The 24,881-nt window shown below is 35.2% G+C and overlaps 2 protein-coding genes across 3 annotated transcripts in view; one reads left to right on the forward strand and one right to left on the reverse strand.

Moving 5' to 3' along the window:
• LOC123551802 (adhesion G protein-coupled receptor L4-like) overlaps positions 1-10,815 on the forward strand; it is a 43,986-nt gene extending 33,171 nt beyond the window's left edge. Inside the window, exons 20-27 of one of the 2 annotated variants that reach the window (XM_045341001.2) lie at positions 140-290; positions 1,126-1,195; positions 3,418-3,484; positions 5,684-5,769; positions 6,272-6,398; positions 7,977-8,018; positions 8,238-8,315; positions 9,051-10,815. In XM_045341001.2, the coding sequence (XP_045196936.2) occupies positions 140-290; positions 1,126-1,195; positions 3,418-3,484; positions 5,684-5,769; positions 6,272-6,398; positions 7,977-8,018; positions 8,238-8,315; positions 9,051-9,074 (645 nt within the window). In that variant the 3' untranslated portion in view covers positions 9,075-10,815. Of the gene's footprint in view, positions 1-139; positions 291-1,125; positions 1,196-3,417; positions 3,485-5,683; positions 5,770-6,271; positions 6,399-7,976; positions 8,019-8,237; positions 8,452-9,050 lie in introns of those variants that run through there. The other variant, XM_045341000.2, reaches the window with a different exon arrangement.
• A 4,299-nt stretch (positions 10,816-15,114) lies between these two features.
• LOC123551813 (heavy metal-binding protein HIP-like) lies at positions 15,115-16,918 on the reverse strand. Its single transcript, XM_053542430.1, has 2 exons — positions 16,582-16,918; positions 15,115-15,708 (listed from the first exon to the last, which is right to left on the reverse strand). Exons 1-2 carry the CDS (start codon positions 16,871-16,873, stop codon positions 15,296-15,298), a joined length of 705 nt encoding a protein of 234 aa, XP_053398405.1. The 5' UTR covers positions 16,874-16,918; the 3' UTR covers positions 15,115-15,295.
• Positions 16,919-24,881: the final 7,963 nt, after the last annotated feature.

Genomic DNA, 24,881 nt, shown 5'->3' on the forward strand with positions numbered 1-24,881 from the left:
AATGCTTCAATTCTTGTATATATATTTTGCAGAATTGGTACAACAAAAATCCTTATTTACTAACTGCTGCACCGTTTACTAAATGTAGGATGTTCGCATATCCCTTTCTGATTTGTTTTATTCATTTTATATACTGTAGGATGTTTGTAGAGCTATGGCAGCACTCCTCCATTTGATGTTTCTGATTGTCTTCTTCATTATGCTAACTGAAGGATGTCATTTAGCTTACACTGTTATTAAACCCCTCAGTACTCGAACACCTGGTATTCCTATGCTGGTACTATCATACGGTACGTACAAGATCTGAAACGGTTACAGTAACTGTCAAAATGTTTGGTTTAGCATGGCATTAAAACTATAGTTATACATAGTCATGTCTAGGGACAAAAGCTGTTTTAAGAAAATTTGAAAGTTGTTGACACCACAGTATAACATATTCTTGCCATGTCAATGCGTTTTCACTGTTTGCATTGTTTTCGGTGCTTCCGAGTGATCTACTTTCAGATTTTATTGACATAGCGAAAGGGCTTTTCGCCATAGCAATTGCAAATTTGTCATTCATATAATTTACAAAAATGTAGCAATGGTAGAAAATCATGTCATTTTAATTTTGAAACAAATTAGAAAGCACGGCAATTAAAGACAACGTAAGTTTTTGAGCATGGAAGTATGGGGCAAATTTGCCAAATACAAACCTGGCAAAAATATCTGGTGTTTTTTTTTATCGTATAGAAATTATTTTTAAAAGAAAACCATAATCCTAGATATTGAAATATTTTTTTCACTGCTTTGAAAACTTGGCTTCATACGTGTACAACAAGTGACAGAACGTAAATATATGTTTTTAACATTACAAATTAAACCATAAATTTGTAAGTTCAATTATCAAGTCAAAATGTAAAATCGCATTTAGATTTTATATAGATCTGTTCCTTATACCTGTCTCTTAACAGCTTTGTCTATGGCTTGTATAGTTAATAGTGCACGTGTCCACGAGTCATTTAAATGACCGTTCAAAATCAGCTGATTACATTTCTATAGTATGCAAATATATAAATGCATTGTTCTATTTCTCAAATCCCACTGTATGTTCATATGTATGAATTCTGATCTATTTTATTCCAGTTCTTGCTGTTGTGATTGTTGCGGCGTCCATGGGAATAGTTCAAATGGAAGGATACGGGAGTGAAAATGTGTAAATCTCGCGTATAGTTTTATATGTCATTGAGTCGTTTAAGTATAATATTATAGAATCAAAGCACTGAAGTACTGAATGGGCGATTTTTTGTCGGTCTGAGGGACATTTTAGGTTCGAACCCCGCTACCAGTCGGACTGTTAATAGTTATGGTCTAGTCCTATTCCTTCCCTAACACGATGGTTAGGAAAATTGACGTACTTATAATAGTGTACCTCCTTTTTTGAAGAGTATTCAATTCCTACCTTAAACCTACTTTAACTATTTTTTCAGGAGGACGTAGGTTCAAGTCCCACTAGGACCAAAGGTTTTTTTTTTACCTTATAGTTCTTTTATCTAGTAAGATAAACTGTTTTTTCAAGACTTATTATTGATTTTTCATTTGATTAGCCATTTCTTGCTGTTTAAAGAGAATTTAACCTCTGAAAAAGAAGGATGAAGGTTTAGACATCTTTGATAATACTGAGTTACTTATTCTTTAGTTTACATATTGAGGAAGAAATGTAGACAGTTTTTACTACTGTCCTATGGTTATTTTTGAATGCAGAGAGCAAGGCCATAATTTTTCAGTGTTGGAGCTTAATTTCTGTCCGAGTAAATCCTTTTACTTGAGGCTCCCCAGAAAAAAATGTTATCGACAGTTTTATTTTGTGTTTTATAATTGTTGCAATGTTTGGTATAATAAATTCTCTGCGATCATTTTGCGCAGTGGTTATCACTTTGAAATTTGTCTCTGTTTGAGCTTGAGGAAATAACATAAATTATACAAAAAAAAAAAAAAAAAAAAATACACACACAAAAAAAAAACGACACGGTAAAAGTTGTTTAAAACATGTAACACAGTCCAAAAACAATGTTAACTTCAAGACTGTATCAAGTTAATGCAATTATTAAACAATACCATTGCGAGGTGTTTAAACAAAAATCGCTTACATCGCCCCCCCCCCCCCCCCGCACACACACCCCTCCCTGAAAAGCATTTTTACAATAAATATTACTTTCAGCATTCGTTAGAATGTTTCTAAAACGAACTAGTTTAGTATAAAAAATGCAAAAAAAAACAACAACCCCAAAAACAAACAAACTGCCGTTAAATCAAGTAATATTATAGTTTAACATTATTTCTGTAGCAAAATATAACATGTACGCTGTTTCGGTATACAAATCGTGTTACTGTGGCAATTCCACGCAGCGCTTACCTCCCCTAGAACCTATAGCAACTGATCTGGAAGAATTTATTACTTATGCTCCCCTTTTACATTATTCATTTTGTATTATATGCAAAATCATACCCAGTAAAAGTAATACTTTTATTAAACATATAATTAATAATGCGCAGTATAATTCATATCAACATTTATGAATGAAACTGTGCACGGAACCAGTGTTTGTTTGATGAGCTATTTATAGACCGAGGTCATAAGTTATAACGAAGTGGTCGCTGGAATCCTGTTTCCATTTAAAGGTGCCATTATCTAAATGTTTCGATGAAAGTTTAATTCGATGTGTTGTATATTTTTGTTAAATACGTCTTACATTTCGAATGATTTATTAGCTTTATCTCTGCATATTACAGAGTGTGTATATTATGTCACTGAGTTTTACCTAACCAACGCCGAAAAAGTTTCATTCATACGGATATTTCATTCATAGGGGACGACTTAATTTACCTTCATTATGTGATATTTTCTAATGTTATCTGAAAGGATATCACAGAGCTGCATGACATAATCATTTAAAGAATCACGTAGAAATTATAGTGTTCTATGTATTTTGGACAGCTATACATATATGTCATACATGTTATTACCATTTAACATTGAATATTTCGTTCGATAGTATATAATTAAAGGGTCATTATAACAGTAGCTATATCTGGGATTCGGCTGTTGTGGATTTTGCCCGGTTGGATCACACGAGGCTCGTGATCTGATCTGGCAAAATTCACTCAAGCGGAATACAACATCCTAGATCAAGCTACTATTATAATAACCCTATTTTATCCCTTTGACAGAATACTGACCTGAATGGCAGCAAAAACTTAAAGTTGAAAGTAATAAAGGCGTACCAGTGGTCTCGTCAAGCAGGTAGTAGAAAATTAAAGTATGCGCTCTTGGCATAAATCCAAATTGATATTGATGTTAGCCTGTAATTCTATATAATCTTCTAGTTGTAGTCAGAATGCTTCTGAAAGTATTTCCATTCGTACTCCCTGTTTCAGATGTTGGCTGTCTACTGAAAACGGATTGATTTGGGCATTCATCGGACCTGTTCTTGCGGTCATACTGGTATGTGCAACTAAACAGTTAACTTGAAGCCTTCTAAATATTAATGCACTGCCAGGTAATATTATTAGAACGGAAACAACCATTTACATCACCACATAAGAATTATTGAAGGTGCAACTATAATCATCAATGTCAAATGTTTGATAAATGCTATAGATAACATTTCTCATTTTCATTCGCTATACTAGTAACTCAAGTGAGAGAACGTGTAATTTCGAAAACCCATCGGGTTCTAAGAATATTTGCTTTAAATTAATGAATATACATAAAACAGAGTCGTACACAGTCTTCTGAGTTTCTTGGTTGCTTTTAAGAAAAACCGAGGCTGACATGTTTAGACAATTTCGATTGTATTTCGTATATAAAGCCTTATGTAGCTTATATATAATATACACTGATGCCGGACGTTCTGTAAGGGGAATGCGTTGTAGGAATGAGGTTAAACATTTTGCTTTTTTCGGCGACGCCGTCTAAATTCGTTTTCGTTTTCCTATGCCACGTGATTTCAGTTTGCCAATCAAGCTACTTGATAACGCATTATAGATAATTTATCAAAACGGAAGATTTATGCAACACTCTGCCTGATTGGGCGAGAGTGTCAATTTCTTTCACTCTGTTGACTGTGCTACGCTGAGTGAAATGTAGACAAAGCGTTTATCCTAAACGACGTTGCTCACAGTTTTAAAGCCAACTTTGGCTCAGTATATTAAGCAAGAATATTGATATATCTCAAAATAATAAGTAAGTTTAATAAATATGATAAAAACCTGTTCAAATACCAACATATATCAAATTAAAGAAAGAGCTGAATACGGTCTGCGTATCACATGAATAAGGGTGTGATAAGAGTCTTTTATGTAGAGAAGTGCTTTTTAAAAGATTTTCCTTGTTACAATTGTCGTCTGTATATGAAAAGGTTTCTTGCTTTTGTGACTTATTCAGTTTGCATATTAAAATGAGTACTTGTTTGCTTTGATATATTTGTTACAAATTATTTAACTGATTTGTTATATATGAATATTTTTTTTAGTACTGTATGCAAGTATTGAACTCGGTTGAAATCTGTTTCATTATATATATGCTATAAAATGACTGAATCTCATTTTACACTGAAATGAAGGTACGTTGCATACAGTTTAACTATGTGATATAACTACGGTCAAACTTTGCTTATGCGGTCAAAATTTGCTTATGAAACAGAAATATTGAAATAATAACAATTGTATGTTTTGCTTGACCTTCACTTTTTATATGTGTGACGTCATTGTCCAAAGATTCACGAATAGCGAATATGCATTTGTTAAAGCGGGATCAGTTGGCCTATTTTAGAAATAAATAAAAATAATAAATAAAAAAATCCTTTAATTGATTTTTTCTCATGTATTCTAATCAAACTTGATTTGTAGCATCTTTATTAGGCCAGCAGCCAACTTTGTTCAGCTGGGACATTTGACCCCTTTTAGGGGCTGCTAGAGCTAAAACTAGAAATGCCTTTATACAGCGTCTTATGAACAGCTTGGTGGATCTTTGTCATACTTGGTCTGGAGCATCATTATAAGGTCCTCTTCCAAATTTATTTATATAGGAACTTGGGCCCTATTGGGACCACTATAGCTAAAAGTAGATATGCCTTTCTTCGCATTAACCACTAAAATGTAATGGATTTTTATCCAACTCAGTGTGTAACAATATCGTAAGGTCTCCTGCTATTTTGTTACAAATGGGGATAGGGACCAATTTAGCTAAAAATATAAACACGTTTAATGACCTCTTCTCATGAACCGCTTTATGAATCTTCATCGAACTACTGCTGTAATTATTCGTCTAAGGATAAACGAAACAAAATTGCAACCCTACGAAACCTTTGCGAAAAATTAAAAAAGAGAACCATTTAAATTGTTAAAGTGCGGTGTTTAGTTTTGCAATTTGAAAAATGTTAGATGAAAGATGAATGTTAGATGAAAAATTTATAAACTTCTTTCCTTATTACAATTCGCCGACCATCATTTTTAAAGATATTTCTTGTTGTCCTTGTGTCCATTTTATATAACCATACTAATCTACTAGTTTAAAATACTTCTTGCTTTTTGTACCTTTTCCTTAATTGGACATCGATTTCAATTTAAAAAATGTTAGTTAAATAAATGATACACAGTAAAAATATCTAACTCGTTTGTTATACTTACTGGATGTTTTCAGATAAACTTTATTGTCGTTTGCATGGTTATTAGGGTTATGTGTGGAACAACAGCAATGTCAAGGAAATCACTTACTGAAAGAGCATGGTACACTTTGCTTGTATTATCATAAGTAATTCCTCTCTTCCAGTTCGCCTACAGTTGGCGCATAAGATATATTTATAAGAAAAACAAAGATTGAAGTAATAAATCAACATTAAAATAATGTGTTTTGCTCGATGTGAACTGTCATAAACATGGTCATTTGGGGTCATGGAGTTCATTCAGTATTAATATAATAGAATTCCGCTTAAGCCAGTGCCAGCTGCGTTTCGTAAACAGTCTCAATCAAACCTAGTCTGCTATTATTTTGCTTGGTTGCGTTTTTTTAATTGCTACCAAAGGATCTGATAGATTATATTAATTTTACTCGTTTTGAATATAGATATTAAATATATATACTAGCTATTATCAATGGAACCCGCGGTGTCATCTGTGTATCATGTTGTTATTATAGATTTTATTGAAATGTTGAATTCAAAACACGTAAACACTTTAAGAATAAAAGGCAATATTTTTTTTCTTAAGAATTTTTTTTTTCTGATTTCAGGGCTGCCTTGCGTGGTATTTTAATATTAATGCCAATAATGGGTTTGACATGGGTGTTCGGCGTGTTCTCAGTCAATAAGGACACTCTGGTTTTCCAGTACCTTTTCGCTACCTTAAACAGCTTACAGGTATATTACCTTTTCACAAACAAATGTATGAAAATATTCTAGCTGGCAAAATGCTTGAGTTACTACACATTTGCTTTCAGCTTATCTGATTACATAAAATTTAAAATGCATTTGGTGAAATTTAGGGGTTTTTTTTCTTCTGCAAAATGGAGAGCATTGCAAAACTGTATGAGTGTTAGGGTAGTCACAGTGACTAAAACATCCAAAAGTAAGTTTTTCTGTGTAAAACTAGTTATAGGTCTGTAACCTTCCCTTGGCCAGTCTGTTAACCCTGCGAATATGGATGATAAATGATATGACAAAGAGGTTGGGCTTTTGATTTCTAACCATTTATATCGAAATTATTCGCATCGTATGTAACATCAGAATAGGTGAAAATCAGGAAACATTCCTGAAATAACCTCCAGCGGCAACCTACAGCGGCAATTTTTTTGGCAGTATTACCTGCAGGTTGGAGTTTGTAACAAAGTGCTGAGAAATATAAGTTAAACACTGCATACACCAACTAACGAAGATTATGTTACTGGAGGTTCTATAAAAATGCATAAATAAGTGTTCGACGTGCTTAGCTCTCCTTATTTTCGGCGCAACCGTATTAAGCTCGTTTTGCCTGGAAATCACGTTGTTTGACTGACTAAGAAACTAAATTTGTAGGGTAATTTTTGATTGGATGGGAATAAAACAGGTTAATGAAATTCTGTTGTGTTAACAGGCTTTCGAGAAAAGTGCTTTTTTATTATTATATAAAAAGCTGATCAACATTAACAAAATTGTTTCTGGCTCAGGTGTTTAGAGCAATAACGCTTTTTCTATCGATGAAACAATGTTACTTTTTTCTAGTAGCGTTGCACACCATCATTAATTTTATTTTCCTGACTGCAAATGACATTATTCGTCGAAAAATTACTTTCTCTATGTTCAAAATAAGATGATGAAATTATAATAATCAATCTATTTTTTTAAAAGAAAGTGTATAATATATAGAAATATAACTTTGCAGTTAAAACAAGTTTCTTCGGCACGTAAAATAATACAGGTAATTGTATATTCCCTAAAAGTGTCAAATATGCAATTGTTAATATCGGGTATGTTGATTAGTTTGAGCTCCATATAACGTGCCGGTACACCTCGGGAAGAACAGTCGGGTTGATATACATTAAGCTTTGAAAACGTATTTATTGCTGAACATAAATGATAATTATTCAAGCTCAGTTTCATAGATAAATAAATTTGTTTGCTCAATATAATTATTGTTTATAATGGAAGTATACACAGAACATCGAGCTTTATGAATTTTTCTATAACGCGTATTCTTTTAAAGATAGTTCTTGTTTAACCTTTAGCCAGCTGGCGGCAAATGGTTTTGCCTTTGCGACCAGTGCAGACCAAGATCAGCCTGCATTTCAGGTCTGCACTGTTCGCTATTCAGTCAGCAAATTTTCAGTGAACTCCCCTTTGAACAGGAAGTAGTACTGCCCAAAATGAATGATGGACCAGTCCATTTTGGAAATTTAGCAGGGTAAAAGTTAAAAATGGTATTACAGGAAATATTGAATATTTTACAATTCTTTATTTCAGGGGTTGCTTATATTCGTTTTTCACTGTTTGATGAACAAAAAGGTACCAAACTCTTTATTGCGTATTTCTCATACATTCATTAGTTATAGAGATTAAGAAAAAAAACCCAATCCATTCATTGGCCATTGTTTGTTATAAACAAATATCAGATAAACAATACATCATTCATCCTCAAAGTCATTTATACAACATTGTATTTTTATAAAAAGATAAATGTTAATAAGACACATGAATCAATTTATTTGTGAAGTTTGCTTTCAGATACGAGATGCATTCAGGACAAAGAGAAACACATGGCGGACATCGCGTAGTGCGGGACTGTCTGAAGGACCAAAGATGGTAACTCTCAAACATTACAACATGTTCATTTCCATTACTTGGAACAAAAATTTCATCCATGACGCTTTGAAATATGCAATCATGTTACCATATAACTAAAGCCAAATGCAACCGTTTATAAAATCTAGGTTTGGGACTATCCTCCTCATTCTCATCCATCAGATGATCATGAGCACTCGTAATTACTATCGGGAGCAGTTAAAGCCAATCAGTGCTTCCTTTTATTCGACCCGCCGAATTGGAAATTCAAGCAACATATAAGCAAAACATTTTGTAAAAATGAGTGAAAACGAAGAATAGCTGGAAAAGGACAACATTAACTCTCCTTATCGATCATTAAGAAATTAACGATGAAAAAGAAATATTAAAAAAAAAAAAGAATTCCTCGCAATAATACGCCAGTACTGAAATGGACGCGGTCGCGCTTTTCGCGGAAGCTATTGATTCTTTTTGCGAAGACCTGTGGCGGAACGCAGCTGATTGGCTGAAACTTTGAACATGTAATGTAAAGAATGCCTTAAAATATCGGCAAAAAATACCAGAGTTTCAACCAGGAAACCATGGTAGATCCACTGCGAGAATGGTACAGCTGCCATTTGTATAATTTTATATCAAATAATTCAAAGTTAATGATTGCAGTTAATACATATTTTATTCTTTCTCTAGGGATAATCAAAGAGTCTTACACCAACATGATGTATAAGTAAAAATCTTTATTATTTTTTGCATTTTAAGAAAACAAAAGACACAGATTTGTGATGATACGTGTATGAACAACGTAGATCATCCGGGCAATTGCGACGGCAAAGCAATATTCTAAGGAAAATAAACGCTAACTTGAATCCTATGAAAAAAAATCAAATGTACAGATCATTTGTATGTTTATTATGTTAGCATCGGAATTGGGTTGATATGCCGAATGCACGCTGTACAGCTGCGTTTACTTGTATATATTCCCCGATGATATTTCGATATATATTTCATGCTACGATTATATTTCATAACGAGAAAAAAATGAATATCAAAAAATAATTATTTCTATAAAAGTGAATCAAAACAATGAACAAGTTATTTATCATCTTTTTGTGATACAACTCTGATTTTCATATGAATAGTAAAAATGTTTGTGTTTTTTAATAACCTTAAATAAACAATTATTCATGTTTACGCCTTAGGTTCGTTGAGTCAAGCAAAGGTGTAGTGTACACACTGTAGTATCTAAATAAGTGAAACATTAAATTCGGAGTGATTTCAGTTTTGTCGATGAACAATTGTATACCCATTTATTATTTTGTATTATTTTCTTTCATTACTTTTAAATTCGTACAACAGGCATTGGGTATTAATTATGTCTCCCCCTACTGGCGGAGACATATTGTTTTTGCCCTGTCCGCCCGTCCTTCCGTCCGTCACACTTCATTTCCGATCAATAACTGGTGAACCATTTGACCTAGAACCTTCAAACTTCATGGGATGATAGGGCTTACAGATAAAATGACCCCTATTGTTTCTGTGGTTACTAGATCAAAGGTCAAGATTGCAGGGGCCTAAACAAAAAAAAAAACTTTTTCTGATCAATAACTTCAGAGCCACTTGACCCAGAATATTGAAACTTCATAGGATGAATAATCATGTCGAGTAGTTGACCTGTATTGCTTTTTTGGTCACTTGATCAAAAGTCGAGGTCACAAGGACCAGAACATGGAAAATAGTTCCCGATCGATAACTTGAGAATCATTTTACCTAGTACCTTCATACGTCATAGGATGATAGAACTTAAACAGTAGGTGACCCTTATTGGGGTCACTTGAGCTGAGGTCAAGGTTAGAGGGGCCTGAACAGTCAATAACTTGAGAACCACTTGACCCAGAATGTTAAAACTAAATAGGATTATTAGACATGCAGAGTAGACAAGCCCTACTGATTTTAGGTTTACTCGATCAAAGGTCAAGGTCACAGAGGACTGAACATGGAAAACTGTTTCCAGTTTATAACTTGAGAACCACTGGGCCCAGAATGTTGAAACGTAGTGGGATGATTGGACATGAGAAGCAGATGGTCCCGATTGCAGCCAACCATCAGTGTCTCTTTGACTTTCGCTCTTGTCCCCTATTGACTTCTGTCTATATAATTATGCAGAGGAGGAGACATGCGCTTTTCTACAAAAGCATCTTTCAGTTCACTTTTTTTTTAGTTTTTAAGCAGCGTTTAATACCCTCTAACCATGTTGAATTAGTTTTGTATTTATTGTAATTATTTAAAACTAAGATAGTAATATATTATGTCTTAAATTTATTCTTATTACTCCAAGTACATGTAGAATCTATATAGAATGTATGATTGTTTTTATATTGATGTATGTACTTTGATGAGACTTTAATAAACAATCAAACACAAAGTTGTTCAATGCTGTTGTCAACAATTGCATAATAATCGTAGTTTTACAGCCCGTCCTCTTCATGACTCCAAGAAGTTTCAGTATTTCATACCCTGAGATCAGTGTGAACTTCTATAATTTGTTGTTTCTGGTTTTAAAAAAATCGTTTGCTCCTAGAACACAGTTTCACAATATAAGATGTTTAGACATCGTAAAGTATAAAATCATCAGGATGTTGGGTCGCCCTATCAGCTCAGTGAAACCATAGGAAAGTAAAGCACCTGCTTCTCTTATGGTCCATAATACATTTATACAACTGGACGAAAAAAAACTGGTTTCTAGTGTAAAAAAGTCGGATAAAGGTTGTTTTTTTTTTTTTTTTTTTTTTCATATTAAATGGAATGTAGACAATCATAGAATCAAACATCGTTGATGTGGTTGATGTTTTTTCAGTAATTTAGATATAATAGAATACCAACAGACATTTTTGTAAGTTATTACAGAGAGATGAACACTGCTTTTGCATTGCATCACTACTGTAATTTACTATTTCTTGTAAAAACTATGGCTTTTAGAGAGAAAAAACGCAGTGTGCAGTTTATTCGAAATATTGTGGCAGTATGTCAAAAGGTTCACGCAGCTGTATAATCATGTATGTGCAATTCTACGAATGGTAAATATACTCGATACATCTGCCAGTGCTTTAGCAAATGGCTATAGCTGTAAATCAACTACCAAGTTTCAAACTCGCGTCCTTTGAGTTTTTCCTTCTATTTCTATGTAACTGCACCACACAAATATTCTGGATGTGTAAATAATAGTCCCTGATTTATTTTTATAATAGTGGTATTGTGTGAGTGTGTGAGCAATTGAGGACTACTGTTTTAAACAACAAAAGCAAGCAGCAACGGACTCTAGAATAATTCTGAACTTTATATTCATATTCGAAATATTCGGAATCACTACGCCCTAGGGTAAGGGTTAGGGTTTAGAGCTAGGGTCTAGAGTTTAGTGTTAAAGTTAAAGAGAGGGTTGAAATTTGCCTCACCCTGAGACACACCCGCCCGCTTAGCTCAGTAGGTAAGAGCGTTGGTCTACGGATCGCGGGGTCGTGAGTTCGATTCTCGGGCGGGACGTATGTTCTCCGTGACTATTTGGTAAACGACATTGTGTCTGAAATCATTAGTCCTCCACCTCTGATTCATGTGGGGAAGTTGGCAGTTACTTGCGGAGAACAGGTTTGTACTGGTACAGAATCCAGGAACACTGGTTAGGTTAACTGCCCGCCGTTACATGACTGAAATACTGTTGAAAAACGGCGTTAAACCCAAAACAAACAAACAAATCACCCCGAGACAAACTTAATTTTACATAGAGCTGTATAGGAACAACCTTTAAAATTCTTCTTGACTAGAACCACAATACACAGAACTTAGATGTATGGCATGTAGCACATCGCTAGTGTACCTCTATCAACATTGTTCAAATCATGACCGTTCTATGCACAATGAAATGTTGATTCTTCAGGTGTATCGGTTACAATATCACTCAGTAAGCACTTGCTATCAGTCCTTTCAGGGATTTGATTATATATATATTTCTATTTAAATTTAAATCTGTTTACGTACTTCGTCAACTTTAGCTATTTTAATATACTCAATGGAATTATATTTCAGTTGGCCAGGAAAAAAATATAAGGTGTTAATGAACTACACACAGCTATGATTTCATTACTTGCAATTACTTAGAGGATAAACAAGGCTACCACTACACTGCATGTTATTCACTTCAGTTTATGCATTATATCTTACATGTATATAAAGACGCTGTTTGTTTTATCGATTTGCGGGGGCCTCCGTAGTAGAGTTGTTAAGGTCGCTGACTTCAAATCAATAGACCCTCATCGATGTGGGTTCGAGCCTCACTCTGGGCGTTGAAGTCTTCATGTGAGGAAGTCATCCAGCTGGCTTACGGAAGGTCGGTGGTTCTACCCAGGTACCCGCTCGTGATGAAATAATGCACGAAAGAGCACATGGGGTCTTCCTCCACTATCAAAGCTGGAAAGTCGCCATATAAAATAATTGTGTCGATGTGACGTTAAACCCAACAAAACTTTATCAACTTGCGAGCATTTATCATTAAAGAAAGGTTAAATAAAACAAAAAGTGACGTATGAAAAAGAAGTTATTTTATATTGGTTTATTGAAATTATTAAACATCTGTCAAGTCTGTTAGTTTGATATCCAATCATAGAAATCAAGACCTACTTGCAGTGTAAATCAACTTTAATATAGTTTATTTTGCTGGGATGTCACGTTTTCTTTTTTTTTTTTTTTTTTTTTTTTTTTTGGTTAAAATGATGTTTTTCGCTATGTTTTGAAATGACTTACCTTAACGATTCATCTTGAATCAAGGGTACGAGATTTCAATTAAGTATTTATCTGTAAGTGTGTTTCTTTACATTAGAACATGTATTTCTTGCGGTAAAAGTTCAACTATGAAAGTAATGTGAATGTCAAAAAAAAAAGGCTTTATAGTACCTGATTTACTATTTCAAAGTGATAATACATTGGGGCAAAGTAAACTTAAGAAATTAAGTTGTTAGTCGGTAATATGTCTACAGGCTAAGCAAAATCTTCCAAAGAGGTTGCCGTTGAGTTGAATCTCTGACAAAGCTTTATAAAGCTATGTTTCAAAAACAGGTCGGCCAACCCACGTGACTTTTCGATACCGTACTCATTGAGAAAATGTCCAGTTTCAAATTAAATTGTGTCAAAGTTTTCCTTATTATTTGGAGGATTTACATAAGCTAAAGGCAGATCGAAGACATCAAAATGAGTGCTTTCCTCAACAAAAATATTTGCAATTAGTTCTCAGAACTTTATTCAAAACACTTCGCCCACCTGCGAAAGTGGGTACGTTATCTACACAGTCAGCGAAAAGCTGTCCGTGTTATGTGAGCCAAACTTTTAAAGTGATCTTTAAATTATTTGACATGTCTACTGTAGATTTTCAAATACACCGCAATATATCTAAAACTGCTCCATTTTCTAGGCGTTTTCTTGTAGCAGCAATCTCGCCTCACTATTGGTGTTATTATATAACCGTGCTGTCGGCCGTTCGCCAGGTTTATGGATTAACTGCATTGTGTCATATAGTTATTAGTGATCAGACGAAAGTTGCATTATATCATATGTACGTGATAGGTATTATTTGTGAAACACTTTGCATGTGGGCATGTTGAAATAATACCCCCTAACCCTTACACCTCTTTAATTATTTCATGGTTTGTTAATATTTTGTTACTGTTTCTGTTACAACTCCTTTTCTAGCACCGTGCCCATGCTAGCGTTGTGTCCATGCCAGTATTGTAATGCCTTTTTTTTAACACTTTTTTGTTGTGTTTTATCGTCAAACTAACACACTTATAGGTCATATGGCGACTTTTCAGCTTTTGATGGCGGAGGAAGAGCCCAGGTGCCCTTCTGTGCATCATTTCAGCAGAGGCGGTTTCTTGGTAGAAATACCGAACTTCCGTGGGCCAAATGAATGGCTTTCTCACAAAGAATTCAACACCCCGAGCGAGGCTCGAACCCACATTGGTAAGGGGCAATTGATTTAAAGTAAGTAACCTTAACCACTAGACCACGGAGGTCCCTAGTGTTGTTATGCATATTCCTGTACATTATGCATATATAATAAAAATAAAACCTTCATATACAAATCAACTAAACTGCAAAGGACTTCTTTAGCTTATTTTGGATTTTGCTTTGTATTCTTGTCGTTTAAAACGAATTTGTTATTCGAGCACCATTCTAAATATAATGACAACCGCTCGCTTCTGTATAAGTTTGACATCGAGAAACCCATGTTTTACATAGCTCATAGATGACTTTAAAATACTGCAAAGTTTCATTAAAATCTATCGTACCGATTCGGAGATGTTTAGCTTTATACAAAACAATACGTCTTCGCGGACTCCGGTTGATCCATGACAACGTTGCGGTTCACAAAAGTGCCATCGTTCAAAATTTCTTAGAGACGAAAAAGTGGTACAAATCAATCATCCCGCTTATTAACAAGATCTAAGTCCTTGTGATTTCTTTTCCAAGGCCGAAAAAGATGCTGCCTTGGTAAAAATATTTCTCGAATAAAGCACATAGGAGTGGTATAAGTAAACTATAACAAGGGGAGACTTCTCAGCAGCGTTCACATCTTGGATTTCTCGTGGAAGTCAATGGATAATACTTTGAAGGGAAAAACTAAATTTAAAGTCTGTACACAGTGTACCTTATTACAGCACGATTGTCATTATTTTAGAATGGCCGTCGTACGTATATAATCATGTTAATGGCTATGATCTTATTTAAAAAGAACATTTGCCTCTCGATTTTCTATTCTTAAAGACGCTTGAACAGGTCATTAGATATTTCATAATTTACTAGTCTACTTGAGTCTGAGGCATAATATGGTTAGAATACATATTTTAAGCAACTTTCTCAAAACAGGTGAAGCGGAATAATATAATCATGTCATAAAAAAAGTTTAAATTCCATCGTGAATATGACTGTATTTAATTCACTTTACCAAAAATACAATTGTATTAAGAAATTTGAAAGCCGGAGAATGAACTCCAGTGTTCGCCGTACACATTGCTACCTTCATTGCCATGATGTCTTACCCAGACCATGTCCCCTTCCTTCAGGACTAGAACTATTGAGTTTGTACCTTGCACATAGACGCTATCATATGAATACATAAATACGAGACTATTTCCGTTAAGGCAAATTTCGCTTTCTAAATACTGCCCATAATGACTCATGACAGTTGCCGAAAAGTAGTAAGTGCCGTTGTGTGGTGCAGTGAAGACGCCGGTCATTGACGAGTAGACGTTGCCATTATTTGTGAAGACATTGTCAAATACTATAGTCTGGGAATTCCCAAGGTTGGTCACGTGATTTGTAAGGCTGGCGGAGAAAGCGGCGTTTTTGAAGCTCTGTGAAATGGACATAAGAACTGAAACAAAATATGTCATAGACTTATTTATGCTCATCAAAATAAAGATTTAAATTATAAATGTTGCTGTAATTCTAAAATATATCTTGTATGTTTAAAGGCATTGCATGGAATTTGAAACGCAAACAAAAAAAAGAAATTTATTTGTTCAAAGTGTTTGTTTGTGTTTTCGTATGTTTTGGGTTTAACGCCGTTTTTCAATTATGTTTCAGTTAAAATGTGTTGGCGGTCGGGTAGCTCAGTCGGTAGATTTATGGAACGGTAATCCGAGGCCCCGGGTTGGAGTCTCGGTTTGACTTTACATTTTTCTCATCCTGTGACAGAATGAATGAGTGTATATCCGCCTTATCCCCTACCACCTCCGCTAATGGTTTATGCCTATAGATATGATCTGGAATTATAAATTTGCATAATTGTTATGCCCCTTTATGTATTTTCATTTATTCCGTAATGATAGGGGACGATTACGGGATATTGCCAATCATAGCTGACTAACTGACAAAACTCAAGATACCTAGTTAACGTAAGTGAATATGTGTATGGCAGTAATGGGCACTAACAGGCAGTTTTGTCCTGATAAGCTACTTAAGTGAATAACAAGCATTTTTGTCACTTGCCAGATAGTAACTGAATAAGTGACATTTATACGATAAATTTCGAGATAAATAAGTGGATATGTGGTTGGCACAAATATGCCACCATACAAATGTACTTCACATCACGTGTATTTTTCTGTTCAATGTAGTTGTGATATTAATAATTATTATAACAAAGATATAAAATAGCTTCTACTGTTAAAACGTATTTCTATTTCTACATTTTCCTAAATAAGTGTGCTACATGGCATATGGTTTTATGTTTAAATTCACTTACGCCTCTTTGACTTGTCGTCATGTCCAGTCCTATCACCCGTCAGTTCGCCTAAAGTGAAATGAAGCTCCTTATTCTCGTTTTCTAACTTGGTCTGTTTCAGTTTTAGTGTTAATATTTCATTTTTTAGTTTTGCGTTTTCGGATTCAGATACATCTTTGTTATTCTTTACTTCTATTTCTAGCGCGGCGGTTTTGTTTAATAACAAACTTATCGTTTCTTCCTGGGAATAGCACCTCACAGTTTCTATACAAACAAACACCAAAATTACGAGAAACCACTTAATGCGACACATGTTTAAACTAAACGTCCCTTGTTTCGTCGATAGCAGATGTAATCTGGACGATATTTACACATTTTGAGGTCTTAAAGATAAGACATTTACTATTTTTGTGAATCCTCACCGTACTTATTTACTTTCTGCACTTGAATCGTGACAGTTCATATCGTTCTACTCAAACAGGTCAGAGTACGTTTATGAAAGTACATGAACATGACATATCACAACTACGACAAAATCATATAATGCTATGATAGATTGAACGCCGTGAATTTTAAAACAAATGCAAGAGCGAATTTCGTAATAAGGCAGAGAAATTACGACAAAATCAAAATGACTATTATATCCATAAAATTTAATCTTGTTTTGATATCTAACTATAAATCAGTGGACATTCAGCATTTACACCTATGTATCCTAGAATGATGTTTGCTCGGAAAATGAAACAATACATTCATGTAACATTAATAAAATGTACATATAGTAAAATTAATAAAATCAAATCATTTTGCATTACTCGATTTTTTTTTTGAAATCTTAAACAAACTAGAGATGCTTTTGAGAAAAGCGCACGTCTCCCACAACTGCCTAACCATCTAAATAGTAAGTCAATTTTTATATATTGTTTATTCACTACAAATATACCTTTGAAGGGTAAAAAGGCTGATTTGGGGTAATTCAAGGACCCTAATTCTGAAGTGCCTCGGGTGATTTAGCTAGTTAATGAACTTGGCCGAGGAATTAAGGTCAAAAACATTTTGTTGAATGTGTGTTAAAGATCGGATGAGAACTGTTCGACTTTTGACTGCTGACAAGAGTAACAAGAAATATCTTTAAAAATGATGGTCGGCGAATTGTAATAAGGAAAGGAGTTTATGAATTTTTCATCTAACATTCATCTTTCATCTAACATTTTTCAAATTGCAAAACTAAACACCGAACTTTAACAATTTAAATGGTTCTCTTTTAATTTTTCGCAAAGGTTTCGTAGGGTTGCAATTTTGTTTCGTTTATCCTTAGACGAATAATTACAGCAGTAGTTTGATGAAGATTCATGAAGCGGTTCATGAGAAGAGGTCATTAAACGTGTTTATATTTTTAACTAAATTGGTCCCTATCCCCATTTGTAACAAAATAGCAGGAGACCTTACGATATTGTTACACATCGAGTTTGATAAAAATCCATTACATTTTAGTGGTTAATGCGAAGAAAGGCATATCTACTTTTAGCTATAGTGGTCCCTAATAGGGCCCAAGCTCCTAAATAAAATTTGGAAGAGGACATTGTAATGATGCTCCAGACCAAGTATGACAAAGATCCACCAAGCTGTTCTTGAGACGCTGTATGAAGGCATTTCTAGTTTTAGCTCGAGCAACCCCTAAAAGGGGTCAAATGTCCCAGCTGAACAAAGTTGGTTGCGGGCCTAATAAAGATGCTACAAATCAAGTTTGATTAGAATACATGCGAAAAAATCAATTAAAGATTTTTTTTATTTATTATTTTTATTTATTTCTAAAATAGGCCAACTGATCCCGCTTTAAAAATTGCATATTCGCTATTCATGAATCTTTGGACAATGACGTCACACCTATAAAAAAAATGAAGGTCAAGCAAAACATACAAGTGTAATTATTTCAATATTTCTGTTTCATAAACAAAGTCTGACCGTAGTCATATCACATAGATAAACTGTATGCAGCGTACCTTCATGTCAGTGTGATGAGATTCAGTCATTATATAGCATATATATAATGAAACAGATTTCAACTGAGTTCAATATTTGCATACCATACTAAAGAAAAATATTCATATATAATAAATCAGTTAAATAATTTATAACAAATATATCAAAGCAAACAAGTACTCATTTTAATATGCAATCTGAATAAGTCACAAAAGCAAGAAACCTTTTCATATACAGACGACAATTGTAACAAGGAAAATCTTTTAAAAAGCACTTCTCTACATAAAAGACTCTTATCACACCCTTATTCATGTGATACGCAGACCATATTCAGCTCTTTCTTTAATTTGATATATGTTGGTATTTGAACAGGTTTTTATCATATTTATTAAACTTATTTATCATTTTGAGATATATCAATATTCTTGCTAAATATACTGAGCCAAAGTTAGCTTTAAAACTGTGAACAGCGTCGTTTAGGACAAACGCTTCGTCTAGATTTCACTCAGCGTAGCACAATCAACAGAGTGAAAGAAGTTGACACTCTCGTCCAATCAGGCAGAGTGTTGCATAAATCTTCCATTTTGATAAATTATCTATAATGCGTTATCAAGTAGTTTGATTTGCAAACTGAAGTCACGTGGCATAGGTAACGATATCGAATTTAGACGGCGTCGCCGAAAAAAAAGCCAATTTTCGGTAATTCAACGGCCATAATTTCTGCTGGTAGCAAAGCAGAATCTTGCCGGTAGCATGTTTAAGGTTAAGTTAACAATCATAACTTTTTACCAAATTGCATTTGCTAAATCGCTTTCAACTTTTGTTCATGCAGGGCACACAGAGCCAGACAAATTAAAAATATGAAAATTATGTATTAAAGACTTTGTTTTAGGAATTGCAATAGGGATTTTAACAGAACTGGGTCTGCAACATTATTGCATTTGTCTTCCAAACAGTTTTTTTAAGCTACGTCCTTGTGTACATATGAATATTGCTGGAAAAAATGAAGAAAACAAGATTCTTGCCGAACAATGTCTCTTATCGGGTTTCCACTCACAATTTCAGGGGTAGCAAAGGTACTAGAATCAATTGCCTTCATGCTATCCATACCGCTTTTTTTTTAAATAGTGCAGTATACATACCTATTCTCTACGTTGTACCTAATTTATAAACCATGTTCAAATTTAAATTTAGTTGTAGCATGCTAAGATATGCAAATATGAGATTTTTAGGTATAGATTTATTGTCTTATCTAAGATACTATGACAAACTTGCATCATTGTTCAGATGTTGTGTCACGGCAGGCTTTTAAGCGAGATCACTGGAATCCATACCGATAAATGAAAAAAAACAACAAAAAAAAACATGAGGGCCAAGATGGCCCTAGGTCGCTCACCTGAGTAACACCGTAATAGTAAACATGTTTGACCTAGTGACCGAGTTTTTTAAACCACATGGCCCAGTTTCAAACTCGTCCGAGTTTTCAAGGAGATACGCATTATGACCAAGTATTGGAGTAAAAAGAACTGTCAGTGGACAGCGTGTTCTCAGTGCTTGATAGTATAATATAAGCTATGAGTAAAACTTTAACATTACAATAAGCATATTCTAAGTCGAAAAGGGGCCATAATTCAGTCAAAATACCTGATAGAGTTGCCTTCTTTTTACAGACTGGGGCTATCATGGTAAACAAGTATGCAAAATATCAAAGCAATATCTCAATGGACTTTGAAAATATTTGGGGTGGTACGCAAACTTTAACATTACAAAAAGCATATTCTAAGTCGAAAAGGGGCCATAATTCAGTCAAAATACTTGATAGAGTTGCCTCCTCCTTTTTACAGACTGGGGTCATGATGGTTAACAAGTATGCAAAATATCAAAGCAATATCTCAATGGACTTTGAAAATATTTGGGGTGGTATGCAAACTTTAACATTTGTGTGACGCTCACGCTCAAGCCGACGCCGGGGCGAGTAGGATAGCTCCCCTATTATTCAAAAGTCGAGCTAAAAATGTGGCTTCTATAGACTGTAAATAAGATTTTTCTTCGATTTGGCCTAGCAACCTAGTTTTTGCCCCAACCTGACCCAATTTTTAACCGTCTGAGATTTCATGGAGACAAAAATTCTGAATAATTTTCATCAAGACTGGACCAAAAATATGGCCTGTTGAGTGTAAACAAGCATTCTCCTTGATTTGACTAGTTTTTGACCCAACATGACATAGATTAGAACTCGTCCAAGTTTTCAAAGAGACAAACATCCTGACAAAGTTTCGTGAAGATTGGAGCAAAAGTGGTCTCTAGAGTGTAAACAAGTTTTTTCTTTGATATGAGCTAGTTTTTGACACCATGTGACTCAGATCAGAACTCATCTGAGATTTCATGGAGACAAACATTCTGACCAAGTTTCGCGCATATCAAATGAAAAATGCAGCCCCTAATGTACACACCAAGTTTTTTCTTTGATTTGACAGTGACTGTTTTTGACCCCAGATTACTTATATGCAAACTTGACCTAGATTTGATAAAGACAATCTGTTCAAAATCCACGAATATCCAGTGAAAAAATGCAGTCCCTATTACATACAAGGTTTTTCTTTGATTTCACCAAGTGACCTAGATTAAGACCCAAGGTGAACCATATCCGACGTAGATTTCATCAAGATCATTTTGACCAAATTTCACAAACATCCAGTGAAAAATGCAGCCACTATCGCATACACGAGGTTTTTCCTTTATTTGAACGGGTGACCTACTTTTTGATCCCAGATGACCCAGATTCGAACTTGACTCATAGGTCAAGACAATTTATTTATTTGGGTTTTACAGTGCACCAACACAGTAAAGGTTATATGGCGTCAAACAGGACTACAAATTTTGGTTCCACATCTCATTTACATCGAAATAAAAACACGAGGTATGGAATCAAAATTTGCATACCTGCTGGAATCACAGAGTTACTGCAAAACCAAGTGTTAAGACCCTATTAGTCGCCTCTTACGGTCATGCAAGGGTAAGGCAGTGGTTCCAATTCTTTTCATACACAGATCGTCCCAGAACCACATGGGGTCAATTCTCATGAGTTTAAAACTTTAAACTGTTGACGACTCTAGTGTTAACATGATTTTCCTTTGATCTGGCCAATTGAACTAGTTTTTGACCCCACATAACCCAGTTTCAAACTTGACCTAGATTTTATCAAGACCAACATTCTGACCAAATTTCATGAAGATAGGATCATAAATGTAGCTTACAAGCTTTTCCTTTGAATTGACCAGGTGACCTGGTTTTTTTATCCCACATGACCCAGATTCAAACCTGACCTAAAGGTCATCAAGAAAAACATTCTTACCAATTCACACGAGTTTTAAACTTAAACTGTGGTCTCTAGAGTGTTAACAAGATTTTCCTTTGATCTGGCCTACTGACCTAGTTTTTGAACCCACATGACCCAGTTTCAAACTTGACCTAGAGATCATCAAGACAAACATTATGACCAAGTTTCATAATTATTGGAAAAAAACCTGTGACCTCGAGAATGTTAACTAGGCAGATGTTGACACACAACGGACAATGTCCTGACACAATAGCTCAAAAACGCAACTGCAATATGCACAACTACATTTCATACTAATCATTGCTGTGATGTTTTATCGAGATCCAACCAGTGATCAAGATGTTGCAAAGACACAGACTGAATTTATGTACAACAAAGGCTGAACACAAGACTATTATACAAGAGCGCCGCCAAGCGGGGCAATATACGCCCGAAGGATTACATCATAGGATGGGAGCAAAATTTTAAGAACTTGACTGTTGTAGCCCAAAGGACTGGAACAACAAAAGGAAAACTTCAAAAAACAAATCCACAAAAAAATATTCAAGGCCTACAAAAAAATCCTTATCAGGTACAGGTATGTAAAAATTGAAAGTACCATCCATGTTGTACCACAGAAAAGTGGTCTCGGTTTTTCCCTACGGCCAATAATAAAAAAGTTTCAAAATAAGCTATTTATAGTAACATAAAAGGGAAGTAATTCAAAAAAAAAAAAAAATTGTAAGTACAAAAAAGAGATCTGCCAAATAAAAACAAGAGCACTGCAATGCAGAGCAATATACACAAAGCAAAGTCATATATGACCTTTGACCCTTAAGTGTGACCTTGATCTTGAAGCGAGTCATCCGGAACATGCACTCCGCACATCGTCTCAGTGTGGTGAACATTTCTGCCAAGTTTCTTTGAAATCCTTCCAGCAGTTCAAGAGTTACAGAGCGGACACAAAACAAACTGATATGACTTTTGACCCCTAAGTGTGACCTTGACCTTGAAGCGAGTCATCTGGAACATGCGCTCTGCACGTCGTCTTGGTGTGGTGAACATTTGTGTCAAGTTTCTTTGAAATCCTTCAAGGGGATCAAGAGTTACAGAGCGGACACGAAACAAACTGAAATGATCTTTGACTCCATATGTGACCTTGACCTTGAAGCGAGTCATCTGGAACATGCGCTCTGCACGTCGTCTTGGTGTGGTGGACATTTGTGTCAAGTTTCTTTGAAATCCTTCAAGGGGATCAAGAGTTACAGAGCGGACACGAAACAAACTGATATGACCTTTGACTCCTAAGTTTGACCTTGACCTTGAAGCGAGACATCCAAAACATGCGCTCTGCACGGCGTCTCAGTGTGGTGAACATTTGTGTCAAGTTTCCTTGAAATCCTTCAAGGGGTTCAAGAGTTACAGAGCGGACAGGAAATTGCTAACGGACAGAACTGATATGACCTTCGACTCCTAAGTTTGACCTTGACCTTGAAGCGAGACATCCAAAACATGCGCTCTGCACGTCGTCTCAGTGTGGTGAACATTTGTGTCAAGTTTCCTTGAAATCCTTCAAGGGGTTCAAGAGTTACAGAGCGGACACGAAATTGCTAACGGACAGACACAAAATTGCTAACGGACAGACGGACACCAGCGTCATAACATAATACGTCCCTTCGGGCGTATAACAACTAAGTTGAACAAGGGCCGGGGCCTCCGTGGTCGAGTGGTTAAGGTCGCTGACTTCAAATCATTTGCCCCTCATCGATGTGGGTTCGAGCTTCACTCGGGGCGTTGAATTCTTCATGCGAGGAAGCCATCCAGCTCGCTTATGGAAGGTCGGTGGTTCTACCCAGGTGCCCGCTCGTGATGAAATAATGCACGGAGGGGCACCTGGGGTCTTCCTCCACCATTAAAGCTGGAAAGTCGCCATATGACCTTTCATGTGTCGGTGCGACGTTAAATTCAAAAAAAAAAAAAAAAAAAAAAAATGAACAAGGGCCATAACATGGCAAGACTTATAAATTATTTTATTACAATTAAAGATTTTATTATGGCAATGACATTTTACATGCAAAACTTTAACCAAATTTTCAAAGTCAAACAAGGATATACTTTTCGACCAAGAGTACTTTTAACTTGTTTATGTATGTACATTTGGATGAGAAGGATGTCTTGTGTGAAGTTTTAATTTAATATGTGTGATTTTTAGTGCGATACTGATTGCAAGTTAGTTGCACTTAACGGGAGTTTATTAGTCAAAAAGGGGCCATAATTTGAACAAGAGGGCCATGATGGCCCTATATTGCTCACCTGAGTTTAATTGCTTGCTTGAACAAGTTTCTTTGCTAAAGCTTCAAAAACAAGAGGGCTAAGATGGCACTAGGTCGCTCACCTTAGAAAAACACCGTAACAGTGTGAACAAGTTTGATCTAGTGATTTCATGGAAACAAATATTTTGACCAATTTTCATTAAGGTTCGACCAAAAACGTGGACACTGTAAATAAGTATTTCCGTCAATTTGACCTAGTGATCTAGTTTTTGAGCCAAGATTACCTACATTCGAACTTGACCTAGATTTGATCAAGGCAATCATTCTGACCAAATTTCATGAACCTCATTGAAAAATACAGCCTCTATCACATACAAAACGTTTTCCTTTGATTTGTCCAAGCGACCTAGTTTTTGACCAAAGATGACCCATGCATATTCAAACTTGACCTTAATTTCATCAAGGCTATCATTCTGACCAAATTTCATGAACATCAATTGAAAAATACAGTCTCTATCGCATACGTGAGGTTTTCTTTGCTTTGACCTAGTTTTTGACCACAGACGACCCATATTCTAACTTGACCTATATTTCATCAAGGCAATCATTCTGATTTCATTTTATGAGTATTGAATAGCCAGTGTAAAATGCAGCCCCTATTGTGTACACAAGGTTTTTCTTTAACTTGACCAGGTAACCTAGTTTTTCACCCTAGATGACCCATATTCAAACTCGACCTACATTTC

Source organism: Mercenaria mercenaria, chromosome 4 (genome assembly GCF_021730395.1).
Source record: "Mercenaria mercenaria strain notata chromosome 4, MADL_Memer_1, whole genome shotgun sequence".
Lineage (NCBI taxonomy): Eukaryota > Metazoa > Mollusca > Bivalvia > Venerida > Veneridae > Mercenaria > Mercenaria mercenaria.

Bases quoted from the DNA above. Each gene is read 5' to 3' on its own strand.
- LOC123551813 (XM_053542430.1), bottom strand. From the start codon at position 16,873: ATGTGTCGCATTAAGTGGTTTCTCGTAATTTTGGTGTTTGTTTGTATA. The intron at 15,709-16,581 runs GTAAGTGAATTT...ATTTTGTTTCAG, and splicing joins TGACGACAAGTCAAAGAGGC to TTCTTATGTCCATTTCACAG.